At 36.2% G+C, this 15,923-nt stretch overlaps 1 protein-coding gene across 1 annotated transcript; it reads left to right on the forward strand.

Annotated features, from left to right (window-relative positions):
• The first annotated feature begins 8,739 nt into the window (after positions 1-8,739).
• Positions 8,740-15,624, forward strand: LOC111805166 (RNA-binding protein 42-like). The gene is made up of 6 exons (XM_023690090.1): positions 8,740-9,072; positions 9,261-9,438; positions 12,812-12,909; positions 14,380-14,476; positions 15,076-15,161; positions 15,255-15,624. The coding sequence occupies exons 1-6, from the start codon at positions 8,830-8,832 to the stop codon at positions 15,306-15,308; spliced, it is 756 nt and encodes a 251-aa protein (XP_023545858.1). The 5' UTR covers positions 8,740-8,829; the 3' UTR covers positions 15,309-15,624.
• The last annotated feature ends 299 nt before the right edge of the window (positions 15,625-15,923 follow it).

Consider the following 15,923-nt stretch of genomic DNA (forward strand, 5'->3'; position numbering starts at 1 on the left):
CAAGGGAGAAGTTCCATGTACCTTGATCACCCTATTTATAGAGTCATATTTGCATGTTCATGCAAAGTTGAGATCACCAAATTTTGACGCTCAAAATTCTACTAAATGTTTGGGATTATGTGTCAAGCATGTAAGTTTGAGTTACCCAAATTTTGATACTCAAAATTCCACCCAAATTCATGGGGTTTATTTGGCAAGCATGAAAGTTTGGTTAAACCAAAATTCCACGACCTCAATTTGACTTTCTTCATTTTAATTCAACAATTAATTTGAATGATTAATTTCAAATTAAAGTAATATTAAATGATTAATTAAACTATTTAATTAATATTTAACGTTAATTCAAATGCTAATCCCTAATCAATATATTCGATTCTCTCTTTTTGTTTAATTCGTAAATAAAACAAAAATGTGGTTAAATATATCGTATATATGTAGCACATATTCTCTAATTTGAATTCGAACACTTTGAACTCACTCGACACACTATTCTATGGTTTAGTCCGATATGAGCTAGCAAGGGGACCTAATGGACCTATAGAGATCATGGGCTCCAACGATCCAAGATTAACCGGCTAAACTCATTAACCTTGTTAACCAACATTCGTTAGCTACTAGGACACTCCACTATAGCCTAGTAGTTGCACTCCCCTCATTATAGATATATTTCTGTCCATTTAATATAACCATGATTAGTAAGTCGATTCTTCACAGGTTGTTCGTAACTAGAGCTGGGTCAATTTACCGTTTTACCCCTGAAGTTACTTCTTGTTCCTTATGTCCCACTGATCCTCTAATGAACAATTGTTTTGTGGTCCAACCAATAAACTGAATCCCTCTCAGGCCAATGAGAGGGTGGGGCCCCTTGTTCAAGACTTGGAGTCAGTACTTAAAAGAATTACCTCTCTTCTATCCCTAAAAGTGTGTAGGAGGGAATTCCATCTTGTACCCCATGTCCCCAGCCATTCACCTAGTCTTACCCCTGAAATTGGAGGCCTATTGAGTCGGCGAACTCGAGCCACTCTCACTTATGCAAATCTAAGGATAATTTTGAATAAAGAGGAGTTCATGGTTAGCTCAGGATTAAGATCGAGTTACCTAGGTCATCGAATGAAAAGAAAATCAATCTCAACAGTAAACGACATTATAAAGTGAGAGTGATTTTCTTTATGGTCCGATCTTATGCAATACTCATTGCATAGGACGCCCCACTCACTTGTCTCCGCATGTACAATTTAGTGATCACATTGTTTATGTCATATACAAGAGTGGGTCGCATCCATATGTCCCCAAGATAAAGTACTCAGCCTTATCCCTGTACTATAGATCATTTTGACTGTATACTTGAACTTGATCCACTTTATGTCTCTACATATAGTTCAAGTAATCATACTATAGTCAGAATGTTCTTAGTTTATTGGATTTAGATTAATAATCGTAAAATTCACTTTATTTCATAACAATCTTTACTGAATAAACATTAATAATAATTTTATTGAAAATAGAATATGTTTTTGTTTACAAACTATGAGTTGTAGGACATAAAACTCAACACAAGCTCCATCTCAGGCAAGAATAATTTTTTTTTTTTTTTTTTTTTTTTTTTTTTTTTTTTTTTTTTTTTTTTTTNTTTTTTTTTTTTTTTTTTTTTTTTTTTTTTTTTTTTTTTTTTTTTTTTTTTTTTTTTTTTTTTTGTAGAAATTAAGAATGCAACAGAGGGTTTGATAGTTTTAAATTTTTAGGTATTTTGTTGAATGTTGTAACTTTGTAATTAATTTATTGAACATTCTTTACATATTTATAGGTGAATTTTTAGACATTTTGTTGAATGATTATATATTGGGAATGTAGATAACTTAATTAGATGTGGTAACTTTGGAATTGATTCATTGCATATTCTTTACATATTTACAGGTGATAATATGAATGCAATAAAAAGTTTGATACTTTTGATCTACAACTCATAGGTAGTAGTTGTTTTATCACTTTAGGTCATACAAATTAAATTTTTTTAATGTTTTTTGGACCAACTCGAACCCAACCCAAAAATAGAGGGTTGGGTTGGGTTGGGTTACCAATCCAACCAACCCGAACTTTTGGGTTAGGTCAAAAAATCCTTCAACCCAGCCCAACGCGGACCATGTACACCCCTAGGAAAGAGGTGACCATGGATTTCATTACAGGACTACCTAGAACCCGGTCAGGGTTTACAGTGATATGGGTTGGTGTGGATAAATTAACTAAGACATCTCATTTTATACCAGGGAAGTCTACGTATTCAGTGGACAAGTGGGCACAATTGTATTTAAAGGAGATTGTAAGGTTGCATGGTGTACCAGTTTCTGTTGTGTCAGATAGGGATGCACGGTTTACCTCTCGATTTTGGAAGAGTCTTTAGGAAGCCCTTGGTACACAACTGAAGTTTAGTACATCGTTCCATCCTCAAACAGATGGACAAACAGAGAGATTAAATCAGATTCTTGAGGATATGTTGCATGTATACTTGATTTTGCCGGCAGTTGGGACAGCTACCAATATTTCGTGGAATTTGCCTATAACAATAGTTATCAGGCAACCATTTAGATGGCTCCTTTTGAGGCACTTTATGGACGTAGGTGCCAAACTCCGATTTATTGGGAGGAGGTAGGTAGTAAACAGCTGTTAGGACCAGATTTGCTACAGACGACCAATGAGGCAATACTGACGATTAGGAAGAGAATTTTGACCGCCCAAAGTCGTCAGAAGAGTTATGTTGATGTTAGGAGGAAGGACCTAGAGTTCGAGGTGGGGGACCATGTGTTCTTGAAGGTTGCACTAGTTCGTGGTGTTTTCCAATTTGGTAAGAGGGGAAAGCTTAGCCCGCATTTTATTGGACCTTTCGAGATCCTCGAAAGAATTGGCCCAGTAGCCTACAGGTTGGCTTTACCACCAGCGTTGGGTGTTGTACATAACGTTTTTCACGTTTCGATGCTAAGGAAGTATGTTGCAGATCCTTGCGTAGCAGAGATATTCCTTTTGTTAAAGTTCTATGGAAGAATCAGCGAGTTAGTGAAGCTACTTGGGAATGAGAAGAGGTGTTTAAACGAGAATATCTGCACTTGTTTGTAGAGTTACAAACTTTCGAGGACAAAAATTCTTAAAAGGAGGGTAGAATTGTAATAATCTAAAAAAATAATAATAATAACAATAACATGTGACACACATGGGTTGGAGATGTCCGAACATTGATGTAACGACCCAGATCCACCGCTAGCAGATATTGTCTTCTTTGGGCTTTCCCTTTCGGGCATCACAATCCACCCCCCTTTCAGGGCCTGCGTCCTCGCTGGTACTCTTTCCTTCCTCCAATCGATGTGGGACCACCTCCAAATCCCACCCCCTTTGGTACCCAGCGTCCTTACTGGTACATCGCCTCGTGTCTATTCCCTTCGGGGAACAGCGAGAAGGCTGGCACATCGGGGCCAGCGTCCTTGCTGGCACTCTTCTCTTCCTCCAATTGATGTGGGACCACCTCCAAATCCCACCCCCATTTGGTGCCCAGCGTCCTTACTGGCACACCGTCTTGTGTTTACTCCCCTTTGGAGAACAGCGAGAAGGCTGACACATCGGGGACAGCGTCCTCGCTGGCACTCTTTCCTTCCTCTAATCGATGTGGGACCGCCTCCAAATCCCACCCCCCTTTGGTGCCCAGCGTCCTTACTGACACACCACCTCGTGTCTACCCCCTTCGGGGAACAGCAAGAAGGCTGGCACATCGTTCGGTGTCTAGCTCTGATACCATTTGTAATGACCATCACAATCCACCCCCTCCGGGGCCAGCGTCCTCACTGGCACTCTTTCCTTCCACCAATCGATGTGGGACCGCCTCCAAATCTCACCCCCCCCCCCTTTGGTGCCAGTGTCCTTACTGGCACACTGCCTCGTGTCTACCCCCTTTGGGGAACAGCGAGAAGGCTGGCACATCGTCCGCTGTCTGGTTCTAATACCATTGGTAATGACCCAGATCCACCGGTAGCCGATATTGTCCTCTTTGGGCTTTTCCTTTCAGGCTTCTCCTCAAGGCTTTAAAACGCATCGGGTAGGGGAAGGTTTCCACACCCTTGTAAATGGTAGTTTGTTCTCCTCCCCAACCAATATGGGACATCACAGTTGAGGAGAGAAGAGTTTGTTAGTTGGTGGAATGAAAACTATAAAGGTCAGGTAAGAATGTTAAAAACCCATAACATAGGATTAGAAAAGAAAAAAAAAAAAAAAGACAGAATACAGAGGAGAATTTTACTCATATGTTCGGTAAATCGTAAGGTTCTTCAGCGTTTGCTGTGATAGGGTGCAAACTTGAGGATGGGGGAAACGAGTGTGATGATTTTCAGCCATTGAAGCTCTGGATTCAAGTTGATTTAAGCCTTTGTCCCAAAGGTAACGAAAAGCCTATTTGTCTGAACTTTTAAATCTCGATATTTTGATCTATATTGCGTAATAAGTTATGAAATAGAGCTTGTTAGAATCATAATAAGGTGATTTATAAAGTTGTAGAAGAAGTCGGGACGAAATATGGGCTGTAGAGGTGGAATATGGCTTTGGGACATGATCGGTATTAATAGAAAAGTTGCCAAAATTTCAGAAAACGCAAGGAAGAAAGAGAGACGCGTGTAGTACACACAGGGTGCGTGGGAGCCCGCGAGTGAGAGCGTGACTATGCACAGATCAGGCGCGTGAGAAAAGCACACCGAGCGTGTGCAGGCACGTGAGGGCGTGTGTGATGCTATTTTGATTCCCGGTTTGTTCCGTTCGACTCCTTTTGACCTATCCTATCAAAATTGGTATATACGTATCTTGAAAAGTATGAAATATATGTCTAATTGAAAGAAATTAGGTTGAAATACCCTATTAAACGTACAACCAAGGGAAAAAGGGATTCGAAACCAAATAAGTAGCATATCGCCCTTTAAACTAGTTCTTAACTTGTTTTACAACGTGTGAGTATGTTGTTTACATGATTAAGAGCTTAACATGTTAATATGAGCTTTGATGATATGTAATGTCTATTTGTATATTGTGACTGCTTGCTTGTGATGTAAGCATGTTATAAATGATTACTAGAACGTTTTGTGTGGCGAACATTATAAATGTATTAAAGCATGCATTGGATGTGAGTATGTTATGGAAAGGTTATGACTCTGGGATATGCTTATTGGTTGTTGAGCCATGACTTATTTATATGAGTATTGTAGTCTACTAATTCCCGTAGAGTTCCTGACCAACGCGTTGAGTGCTAAGTCAGAGAGAATGAGTACTCATGACCGTTGGTATGTAAGTTAAACAGGCTGCCAAAAAAATTAGTAGACGGGCCGTATTTAACTGAGAGCAAGTCTTACATACGAGTCTAAAAATTATGGATAAGCATATAGAGAGTCAGTAACTTAAGCTAGCTGGAGGTAGCTGATATACTCATTAATGAACAGACCATCGTCAGAGAAACTAAGAGTTATTGGCAAATTAAACTTAAAAACACCTGGACATGAAAGGTAAGTTAGCTATTTACTGGATAATTTAATTACTCATCAAAATTATGATAACTTTTCTTTCCAGATTTAGATGATGCATGCCAACCGAGAACGAGACCAGTGCAAGGGACCATTGAAAATCCATGTCTGGGTCTGTTTATGTAGTTATGCTTCTCACTATTTAAAACTTATCTTGGTTGTTTAATGTTTTAAATAGTACTGGTTTTAAAGGTTTGAGTTGATGTTCATAGAAATGTTTTGGAAATGTTTCTAAATTTATGATTGATTGTCGGAGTTTGTTATCGGTGTCAATGGTACCTCCTGTGAGTCATCTTGTCGACGAGCGGTTGTTACATTCCAAATCTTTTCAAATGACATCTCTCTTCCCTTACCTGTCTAATCATCTCTAGTTAACTGACTACTAACCTTCTCAAATGACATCTCTCTTCCCTTATGTGTCTAACCATCTTAGTTATCTTCCTTTCTCCCAGAAAATCTTTTATTTCTTCTTCCCATAAAATGTTTTATTTATATCCGTTATTATTATTTTTTTCCTTACTTATTTTATTATTTTTATTTTAATATTATTATTATTATATATAACTTAACGGGCGTTACACTAGTGATACTATTGATACGACCCACTTTGTAATTATTACAAATGATTTGATCCAAACCGTTCATGTGGAGACATGTGAGTGAGGGTATCATACACAATGAGTTTGTACAAAACTGGACCATGAGATATTTGAACTCTCCTTATAAATCCGTTAATTGAAAATATTAATATTTTAAAGGATCATCATATGCGACTCAATCTTAATCTTAAATGAGTTATGAGCTCCTCTGAGGGCTTATTCTTTGATTTGCATGAGGGAGAACGTTTTTTTTGTAACCGATTCAATATGTCTACTATTTTGGGGACTTGACCAAGTAGGGAGCTAAGAACATAATTTCATGAGATAGAATTCTCCTTTCAGTAAGTAGATGAACAAATTGTTTATTAGAGAATTAGTGGTACTTGATGGGAACGATGCAATTACTAGGTAAAAATGAACTTTTGATCCGGTTGTAGTTACAAACAACTCTAAAGAATCAACTTGCTTCTAATTGTCATATCATGCATAAAAGTTCAACATAAATGTACAGTAGAATGATCTATAGTTGAGTCGGAACACTATCGTTTGATCCAAATATAGTGATTCAAAAGCCTAGAATGGTTCACCCGAGCCCATTGAGCAACTCTTGTGAAGAACTCAAAAACGTGAGCGGCAAGATTCGAACCTGCGCAGGCAAAACTCACATGATTTCTAGTCATGCCCAATAACCACTCCAGCACGCTCACAAGATGAGAAAAAAGTTAAAATATAATTAAGACCTATTATCTATGACATGAGATCTATAATAATATGATAGGGTATGATGATACTTCATGTTAAGATAATATTCAATGTATGAAATGTCATGTTGCACTATGATATGACATGAATGATAATAAAGAGTTTTTTTAAGGGACAATCCTAAGTAATGTTATGAATCATGAATTTATGAAAGTTTATGCATGCAAGCTACCTAGGGTAATATGCGAAGAATGTGTGAGTTGTGTCGAATAAACAATTAAAATGTTGTATATGGATCTCATGCATATTGTATATTCATTTACATCGGGATACTTCCCCTTTTATGATGAGTACGAACACATACATTATGATGATGATGACGATGATGATTATCATGTTTCGCATGATACACGACGATCGTTGTACCTCTAGACGTACGACTACAACCAACTAGCTTGACCATGCAGGCCTATGAGGTGTGCGAGCCTGTTTGCTGGGCCTCCACGTGTGGGTCGTGTGTAAAAAATTACTACACATCCAATTTGTTCGAACTGGAGGTCACCTAAGAGACTGGTTTTAAATGATAGGTCCCTAATTATGATTGCATGTTTTTGCATTCCCTTACCTCAATCGTGGAGTCAGTTACTCAGTATTTTTTAAAATACTCGAGGCATGTGTTACTTTTTTTATTTTAGGTAAAGATAAGGCACCCACGGTTGATGACGGCGACGACATCACATCAAAGACCATAAAACTTGCATAAGGTAGTTGCATATAATATCGGACATTACTATTTTTATATTTACCTTGATTTATTTTAATATTTATTTTGTATTATTTTAAGACATTTTCTTAAACGTATAAGTTTATGGTATCGTCTTATGAAGTCGTATTAAACGAATGTTTCTGCATAAATAAGTTATGTCATACATACGGTAGCGACTCTAGGTTATTGAAAAGTAGGGTCGTTATTGAACGCTCCGTTCGCCCAATGAAAACACAAAGGTCATGCTTTAATATATTTAATATATATTAATTATTTTAATATTTAATGTAACAAATGCAATAAATATAATTTTATTTTTATGTATATTTAATATATTAAATATTAATTTAAACCCTTAGATTTAAATATTTTATTTATTAATTTGAATATTTAATTTTTTTTATCTTTTAACTAAATTGAATCTAACCCACAAATTATAATCTCCAATTATATAAAATTAATTAATTAAACCATTTAATTAATTACTCTTAATTTATTAATTGATATAATTATTACAATCAAGTTGACTTTTCACAAATTGTTCATAATTACACCTCAGTGAAAAATCTGTCTGTAATTATATATTTCATCTGAAGTACTACTAATTCTCTAATAAATAATTTATTTATGATCCAATCATGAACCAAATCCACTGGACCCTGAGAGAGTGGGAGACCTATTGTGCAAGTTCCGAAATCAGTTTCCTATTTTGTCAAATCCCGAAAATGATAGACATTGAATCAGTTACAAATCATATTCACCCATGCAAATCAAATGATAAGCTTTCATAGGCAAGGAGCTCATAACTCACTTGAAATTGAAATCGAGTCAGATATGATCATCATGTGAAATATTAACATTTTCAACTAACGGATTTATAAAAAAAGCAAATCATTTGTAATAACCAAAAAACAACCCGTTTCAATAGTATTATTAGGACATGACACCCGACTTTATTCATATACTACAGATTGTTTAGGTTATTGACGTTTTTATATCTCAATCACATATTATTCAAGATTACATTAATATTTTTTAATTTTTAATATAATAGATAATATTAAATCGTAAATAAAATAATTAATTACTAGACTTTAGAACATCTTAGGAAGCCCTCCCTGGACACTTTTCCAGTGCGCTACCAGGCCAAGCTTGTGACAATCGGAGCATTTTCAAGACCTAATTTTGAAGCCATTTCAAGTTCTTACTGCTCTTGGCCATGGCGGGACCTTCCTCGGCTCCTTCAGCACCTTCTTCCTCATCAGGTTCCCAATTTACGTATTCAAACGGTTCCTACTTTCCTTTACCTTTCCATCTCCAGCAGTCTGCTCCGGCACCGGCAGGCCCCCAGTATCCCTCTCCCTATGTCGCTGCTCCAGGTCCTCCAGCAGTTCCGCTCCCCGTCACATCTGTTTATCCGGCTCCTGCTCCCGCTGCCTATACTCTCCCTCAATACCAGCAGGTCGCATAACATGCATACGATTTTAATTTTTACTGCGGAGTTCTGGTTTTGTTCTATTTTTGCTATGGTTTAGGGAAAATTATTATGGAGCTTGACGTTTCTGATGGATAAGGGAATATTTTTTGGTTCAATTTATGGCTTTAGCATGCTTGTAACATTTTTCCCCCTGTTTTACCTACTATGAACAGGCTCAACAATTGTTTCAAAGGGATGCCCAAACGATAACACCGGAAGCTCTCGAGAGTGTTAAAGCTGCGCTTGCAAGTAGTGAGATCGAGCATAAAGCAGAAACAAAAAAGAAAGCTATTCCTCGCAAGGCTGCCGGGCAATCTTGGGAGGATCCAACACTTGCTGAGTGGCCTGAAAGTATGCATTATTTACGTTCTTTAATTTCACGTATTTGCAATCATTGGGCGTGCTGTCATCTCTAGGAATAATTTTAATTGTTATGGGCCTCTGATATCAGCTTGAACCGATGGATGTTTCTTTTAGTTACTACGCGTATTACATAGTAACCTCGGCAAATTTCAAGCAAGGACTGGATACTTGGCTTTGGACTTTAGATAATTTCTGTAATGCACCACGAGTGGTTGGGTTTTCCTTTATGTAATTTTATGAATCAATAAAATAGTTTCTTGTTCCTCTCTGGAAAAAAGTATAACAAAATTAAATACAATAAAACAAAAGATCTTTTTGGCTAAATGACTTTGAATATTTCTTTAGGAGGTAATGAGCCTGGAGAAATAAGGTTTTTGCTGTTATAATGGAAATAAGGGAGATAGATGGTTTTCCAAGAAGCCTAAGGAGCCAATGGAAAAGAATAAAGAGGCTGAAACCAAGGTTTGAAGAATTCACCTCTAAGATAATTGGTGATGGGAGGGACATCGAATTACAAAGGTAGCAAGGCTTATGTTCATACCTAGGAAGTATAAACACTCCATTTTTTTGCAGAGTATCGGACATCTATCATACATGGACATGCTTGAACACACCTGACAATTGAAAAAAGTCTAATTGATAAGTACTATAAATGTTGGATTTACAAAACTAGAGGTCCTAGGATCCTTGCAAATATTGACAAATAAGGCTACCTTATCAAATAGATTCCAACCAAGAGCTTAGTTAGAAGATGAAACTCTTGGATCTAACATAGAATCTAGGATGGTTACTCCTAGACAACTCACCCTATAATTAGATTGATTAAAGCTAATCCAAAGAATTGATTAAACTTCAAACACAGCAAGATTTGAAAAAACCAGCACCAAGATGGGTTTGAGAAACACAAGTTTCTTTGTTTGGTTGCAAAAAAGTCTTCCAAATACAAAGTATTACATGCCCTTAAATACGCCCAAATGGCCGTTCAAGTTCCCAAGAATCAAGTCCTTCAAAGACAAATAAATGATAATTGGAGAAGATAAAACCTAGGAAATGAAGCTCAATTGCACAACAATTGAGAAGTCTAAATGTGGAACAAAAAAATGTAGAAATGTTTTAAATTGTCTTCAATATCTATGGTAGGATCCACTTGACTTGATGAGAACGTTTGACAAGTTTTAACATCATAAACTCTCAGGAGGTGCAATTTGGAAAGGCATCTCTTCACAGGTTCTACGTAGTTTTTTTTTGTCCGTTGTGCCATCTTCCAAACTACACTACTTTTGCATGCCATCTTTACTTCATTCACTTTTTGACTTGTTGAAATAACGTTATGAAGAAATCAGGGTTCAACATTCGTTCTCTCCTTGTGCATTAGCTAGTTTTTGAAGATACAATGTAGAAGCCTTTTGATTTTTTTTGCCTTGTTCATTGTAATAGCTCCTTCAGGTACAAGTAATGGATCGAAGGTTGGATTCACATCTCCAATTATTCAATATTTTAATTTCTTGATGTAGTTCGAAAAAGCAAGTATAATAAAGTACAACATTTGTTGGATTTGAAAGCCCAATACCCACGGTTTGCCCACTTAAAAAAAATACCTAAATTTAATATGTCAAAAATAAGGAGAGCAATTCCACTTGTTTGATCCTATTTTCAAGTTTATTCCATAAACCTTATTGAAAACTCAATCGTTTTTGGCTCAGTGTGGGAAACCCCGATTATTAGGGGGGAAAAAATCAACTGTTTTTTGCTCCAGTGGAGGAGAAAATAGTCTCGACATATGCAAGTGAGGCAATCTCCCATGCTTTAGGGGGGGTGGACTTATCCTCGCAAATGCTTTCCTTTCTAGTTTCCCAGTCATCATCTCTCTATTTTTTAATGCCATAGGAAGGATTTTTTCATGATTTCTTTTGGACAGGAGTAGCGAAAGAATATGAAAACATTCTAGTAACTTGGAAAAACATCAACCTACTTCCGAGATGGGGGTGGAAATTCATGGAAGAAAATAATGCCCTATGGAAGGATGTAATTGCCAACAATTACTCTGGAGGAATAGATTCCAAAGCCGAATAGCCATGAGCCAAGCAAAGGTCCTTGGAAGCAGGTAATTGCCAACAATTATGGTTGGATTGTTCCTTTTAGGAGTTTGACCGTTGATGAAATTCTTGAGTGGATCAAGCTCTACAGCCTCGTTTATATACAATGTCCTTCTCATGTAGAAGATCCTCTCTCTTGGACCCTCAAAAGAGATGGTTGATTTTCGGTTAATTCCTTAACTTTTGAGCTAAGCACTCATCAGGCCCTGTCAATATTAATCCATCAAAGGTGATTTGGGTGGCTAAAGTCCCTAAGAGGAAGTGAAAGCCTTCATATGGGTCTTTGTCCGAGGGAATTTAAACACAAGGGATGTCTACAAAGAAGACGACTGAATAATCCATGCCCCCAAATTGGTGCATGATGTGCAGATCAAATGAAGAAAATCGGCATCGTCTTTTCTTCCTTTGCTCTTGGGCAAACTCCTTACAGGTTAGATTATTGAACTTTTTGGGGAGCTGGTGTGTCCTGAAAGAAATGATGGGGTCTATTTTTGCTTATTTTTGGAACTCCTTTCAGGGATAAAGGTCGTATTTTATGGTTCAGACTTTGTGGAAACTGTGGCGTGAGAGGAACTAGAAGGGCTTTGTAGAGAAGACGACTAACCTTTACAAGCTTTGTGACTACATCAAACTCTTTGCATCCATCTGTGTTCTCATTCAGAGTCTTTTTGTAATTATGATCTTGTGCATATTTCAGCTGATTGGGAGTCCTTTTTTGTGACCCTTTGGCCTAGTAGGGATAATTCATCTACCTTTTGTACTACTTCCTCCCAATCAATATATTTTTTGGTTTCTTATTAAAAAAAGGAGAAGAAAATACACCCTTATTGGATAATGAATATTATTGGTTGTCTATCACTGTTTTGATGAATTTAATTTTGTTTTGATGTTGACTCTTAGATATTATATTTACTTTTATATTATTAAGAATTTTGAAATATTAGTGGTCATAGGCTTGCGTGTATGCACATAATTACAAAGAAAAAAAAAAAAAAAAACTATCATAACCCCAATATATCATGTCCTAGTTTTTTATCATTTTGCCGTGTTAGTCATTTTATTGGTGGCATATTTCATGTTTCTTAAATAGTTACTGATCTGCCGTACTCTTGATTCTTATATTTTTCCACCGATTTTGATGGATTTCCTTTTCCTGTTGGCTTTGTAGAAATAATGACTACTATAGAGTAGAAATTGAATTAGTGCATGTAATGTTCCTATAGCTGGAAGCATCTCTTACTGAGGAAAATTTTCTGTTGTTGCAGATGATTACCGTCTATTTTGTGGAGATCTTGGCAATGAAGTGAATGATGATGTGCTCTCTAAAGCATTCTCACGATTTCCTTCATTTAACATGGCTAGAGTAAGTTTATTGAGTCCAATATTCTACCTAATTCATTTTTATTTTCAATTTTTGTTCTTGGCATTCTGCATGATGGTTAGTTTCCTTGAAAGTGTTCGGTCTGTTTAAAAGGTCGCAATGCATCTATAGGTACGTCTTGTTTGTACATTTACATGTGATTCTGATTGCATTTGAGGCTTCTGATATGTCCACAGGAATCTGTTCCTTGATTGTAATATATTTTTTATATTTTTTAAGGTTTAAGTTCTATTTTGGTCGAAAAAGCTTTTAAATTATTTTGTTTGGCTTCTAAACTTGTAAATATTCTGTTTTGGTCACTAAGCTATCAACGTTATCCCTGAAACTATGCATAATAAACTAATTTAGTCATTTCTGTTGATTCTTTTTGTTGATCATTTGGAGTTTGCTAACCTGCTTTGTGTAACCCCAAAAACATACCTAGTAGACAGACACTCACCAGATTTAGGAACAAAAGATGTGTCGAATCAAGTTTCTGTTAAATGATTTTTATAAATTAAAGCAAAACTAATGACTGAAAATATATTTTTTATGCAAAGCTGACGGACAAAAATAGAATCATCTGGAAGACAAATGAAAAAAGTATAACATCTCCAGAAATAAAATAGTACTAAAACCTGTTTTTATGTTTCTTAAAAATTATTTGAGGTTAAGAATTTTCTTTAAGAAAGATGCGATCATCTGATTGGGAGTTATGCAGCTGGAACCTCTTTATGGAGCTTGTATCCCTTAGAATTTACTAAGTTCATAGACTAGATTGAGTTGTAACATGGTTGGGTCATTTAAACTTGCCAGAGACAGGTTAGCTCTCGAGCTTTTAAAAGTGGTTATTGTTTTCCTTGGTATTTTCACTCTCTTACTGCTTGTGTGGGGGTATGAGGAAAGTCCCTTAAAATTTTGTGCACGAAACTATCCATGAAATTTTCAACAGAGGGACTTGAACACTGTGTGAGCTCTTGACTTTTAGTAATGATCGGAGATATTTTTCTTTTGGTATTCACTCACGAATCTTGAAGATTCGCTGTTAAAGTGATTGGCCCTGTGATTTCCCTCCTTTGTGGTCATTGTATAGTCATGCCATTAAACATAGGCTTTACAACCATTTCATCTGGTATTGGGTCTTGTCATGGAAGATTTATTTTATTTGTGTTATTGTTGCTCATGCATATTTTATGGTTGAACTCGTAATTTAATTCTCACCAACATTTGTAGTTTTTGAACCATTGTCAACTTCAAGGACATTGCCCAATTGTTTATAAGGATTTCTGTGGCATAATTTTTTGGAAGTGGTTTGGACCAATTGATGCACTTTTATAAGAAACAATCTCAACCTTGTATCTTGAAAAATATACTATTTCATGACTTTGCGGATTGACCTAAAATATTTTGATACCCTATTTATGGTTTATTTTCTACTTACCAATGGATCTATATGCATATAATTTTGTTTAGGTTGTTAGAGATAAGCGAACTGGTAAGACCAAGGGTTATGGATTTGTTAGCTTCTCCAATCCTACGGACCTTGCTGCAGCACTTAAGGAAATGAATGGTAATATGCTGATTTTAGTTTTATATGGGTTCTGCAGTTCGTTATTTCATCTCTCTGTTGGACTTGTGCTTCCTGTTCAATTCTCATGACATGTACTGTGTAATATAATAAAACCTTCCTCGTTGGTGGAACGCTATATGATAACAAGTTTAATTAGGTTGTCATTCTTTTTACGAGAAACATTTTTTTTTTTTTTTTTTTTTTTAGNACATTTTGAAGAAAGTTGTAAGAAATTAAAATGTAGGTTTTGAAAAAACAAGTGTTTTTCTGCATTCACAATTTGGTCAGGATTTTAAAGTATTTCTATAACGTACAATACCGAATTACTTTCTAAAAGAACTAAATAAATTAAAGGATAATCTTTAGATAGACTCCAATTTTTTGTTCTTATGATCGCCTCCTGTGGAGGAAATTTCCTATGAAGTAGACCCATCTGTATGAACTAACGTGGTCAAGAATCTTATGGTCTAATCCTCAAGCTTATGTGTCTTCTAGGGTGTGTGTGGTAATGGTTGGTAGTTTGACATTCTTTAATGCCTTGTGTTCTCTACAAAATCTCTGAAACTATTCTTATGTGCTTAGACCCTTCTTGATTGCAGGCAAGTATGTCGGAAATAGGCCGATAAAATTAAGAAAGAGCAATTGGAAGGAGAGGACAGACTATGATGCCCTGGAAAGACACAAGGTAAATAACGTTTGGTGTTCGTATGCACCGTTACTTCTTGCTTATTTTAAAGTTCGACGTTTCAGTTTTTTTGATAAACTAATTTGATGACAGAACCACACTCAAAAGAAATCAAAGCTTCCAAAGAAGAGTATCTTGCACAAGTAGAGGTCGTTCACATTCTTGCTGTCTTTGTTTACTCCTCGAGTATAATCGTCGATCACTCAAGTGATCGGTACCGGATGTCTAACCAGTGTTTCAGGAATGCCGTGAAGTTAGTATCTGAGTGAGCTTTCTGTTCTCTGCTGCTGCAACTCTTTTTTAAATGAAGTGATTGTGCACTAGAGAAGATGTTTACTTGGAAGGAATCGATCTTGTAAAGTGTTGTGCATTCTCCATTCTCTTTGGCTATTTAATGAAGGAATGGAAATCAACAGTCTTTCACTGTTCTTGACCACTGATCTGACATTACATCTTATTTCAAGCGACGCTTAAATGTGATTCAGAAAGGAGAACGATTCCCCTTTGTTTGAGCAGAAGAATATAATATCCTCAACGAATTGAAGATGAGATAAATACAACTTATCTTTATCTTTCCCTACTTCAAAACCCTAAATGTTGCTTGTTCTAGGGATGGTATAAGAAGAATTCGGATTCAAGAAAGCACATGAAAGAACGAAAGAAACAACACATCGGAGGAGCATGGGCATACTTATACTTTTATTAAGGTTCAATATTCTTTGTTTTCGGTTTTCCCCCACTATAAGAGTTTAATTTCATACC

This window comes from Cucurbita pepo, chromosome LG11, assembly GCF_002806865.2.
Source record: "Cucurbita pepo subsp. pepo cultivar mu-cu-16 chromosome LG11, ASM280686v2, whole genome shotgun sequence".
In the NCBI taxonomy this organism is placed as follows: domain Eukaryota; kingdom Viridiplantae; phylum Streptophyta; class Magnoliopsida; order Cucurbitales; family Cucurbitaceae; genus Cucurbita; species Cucurbita pepo.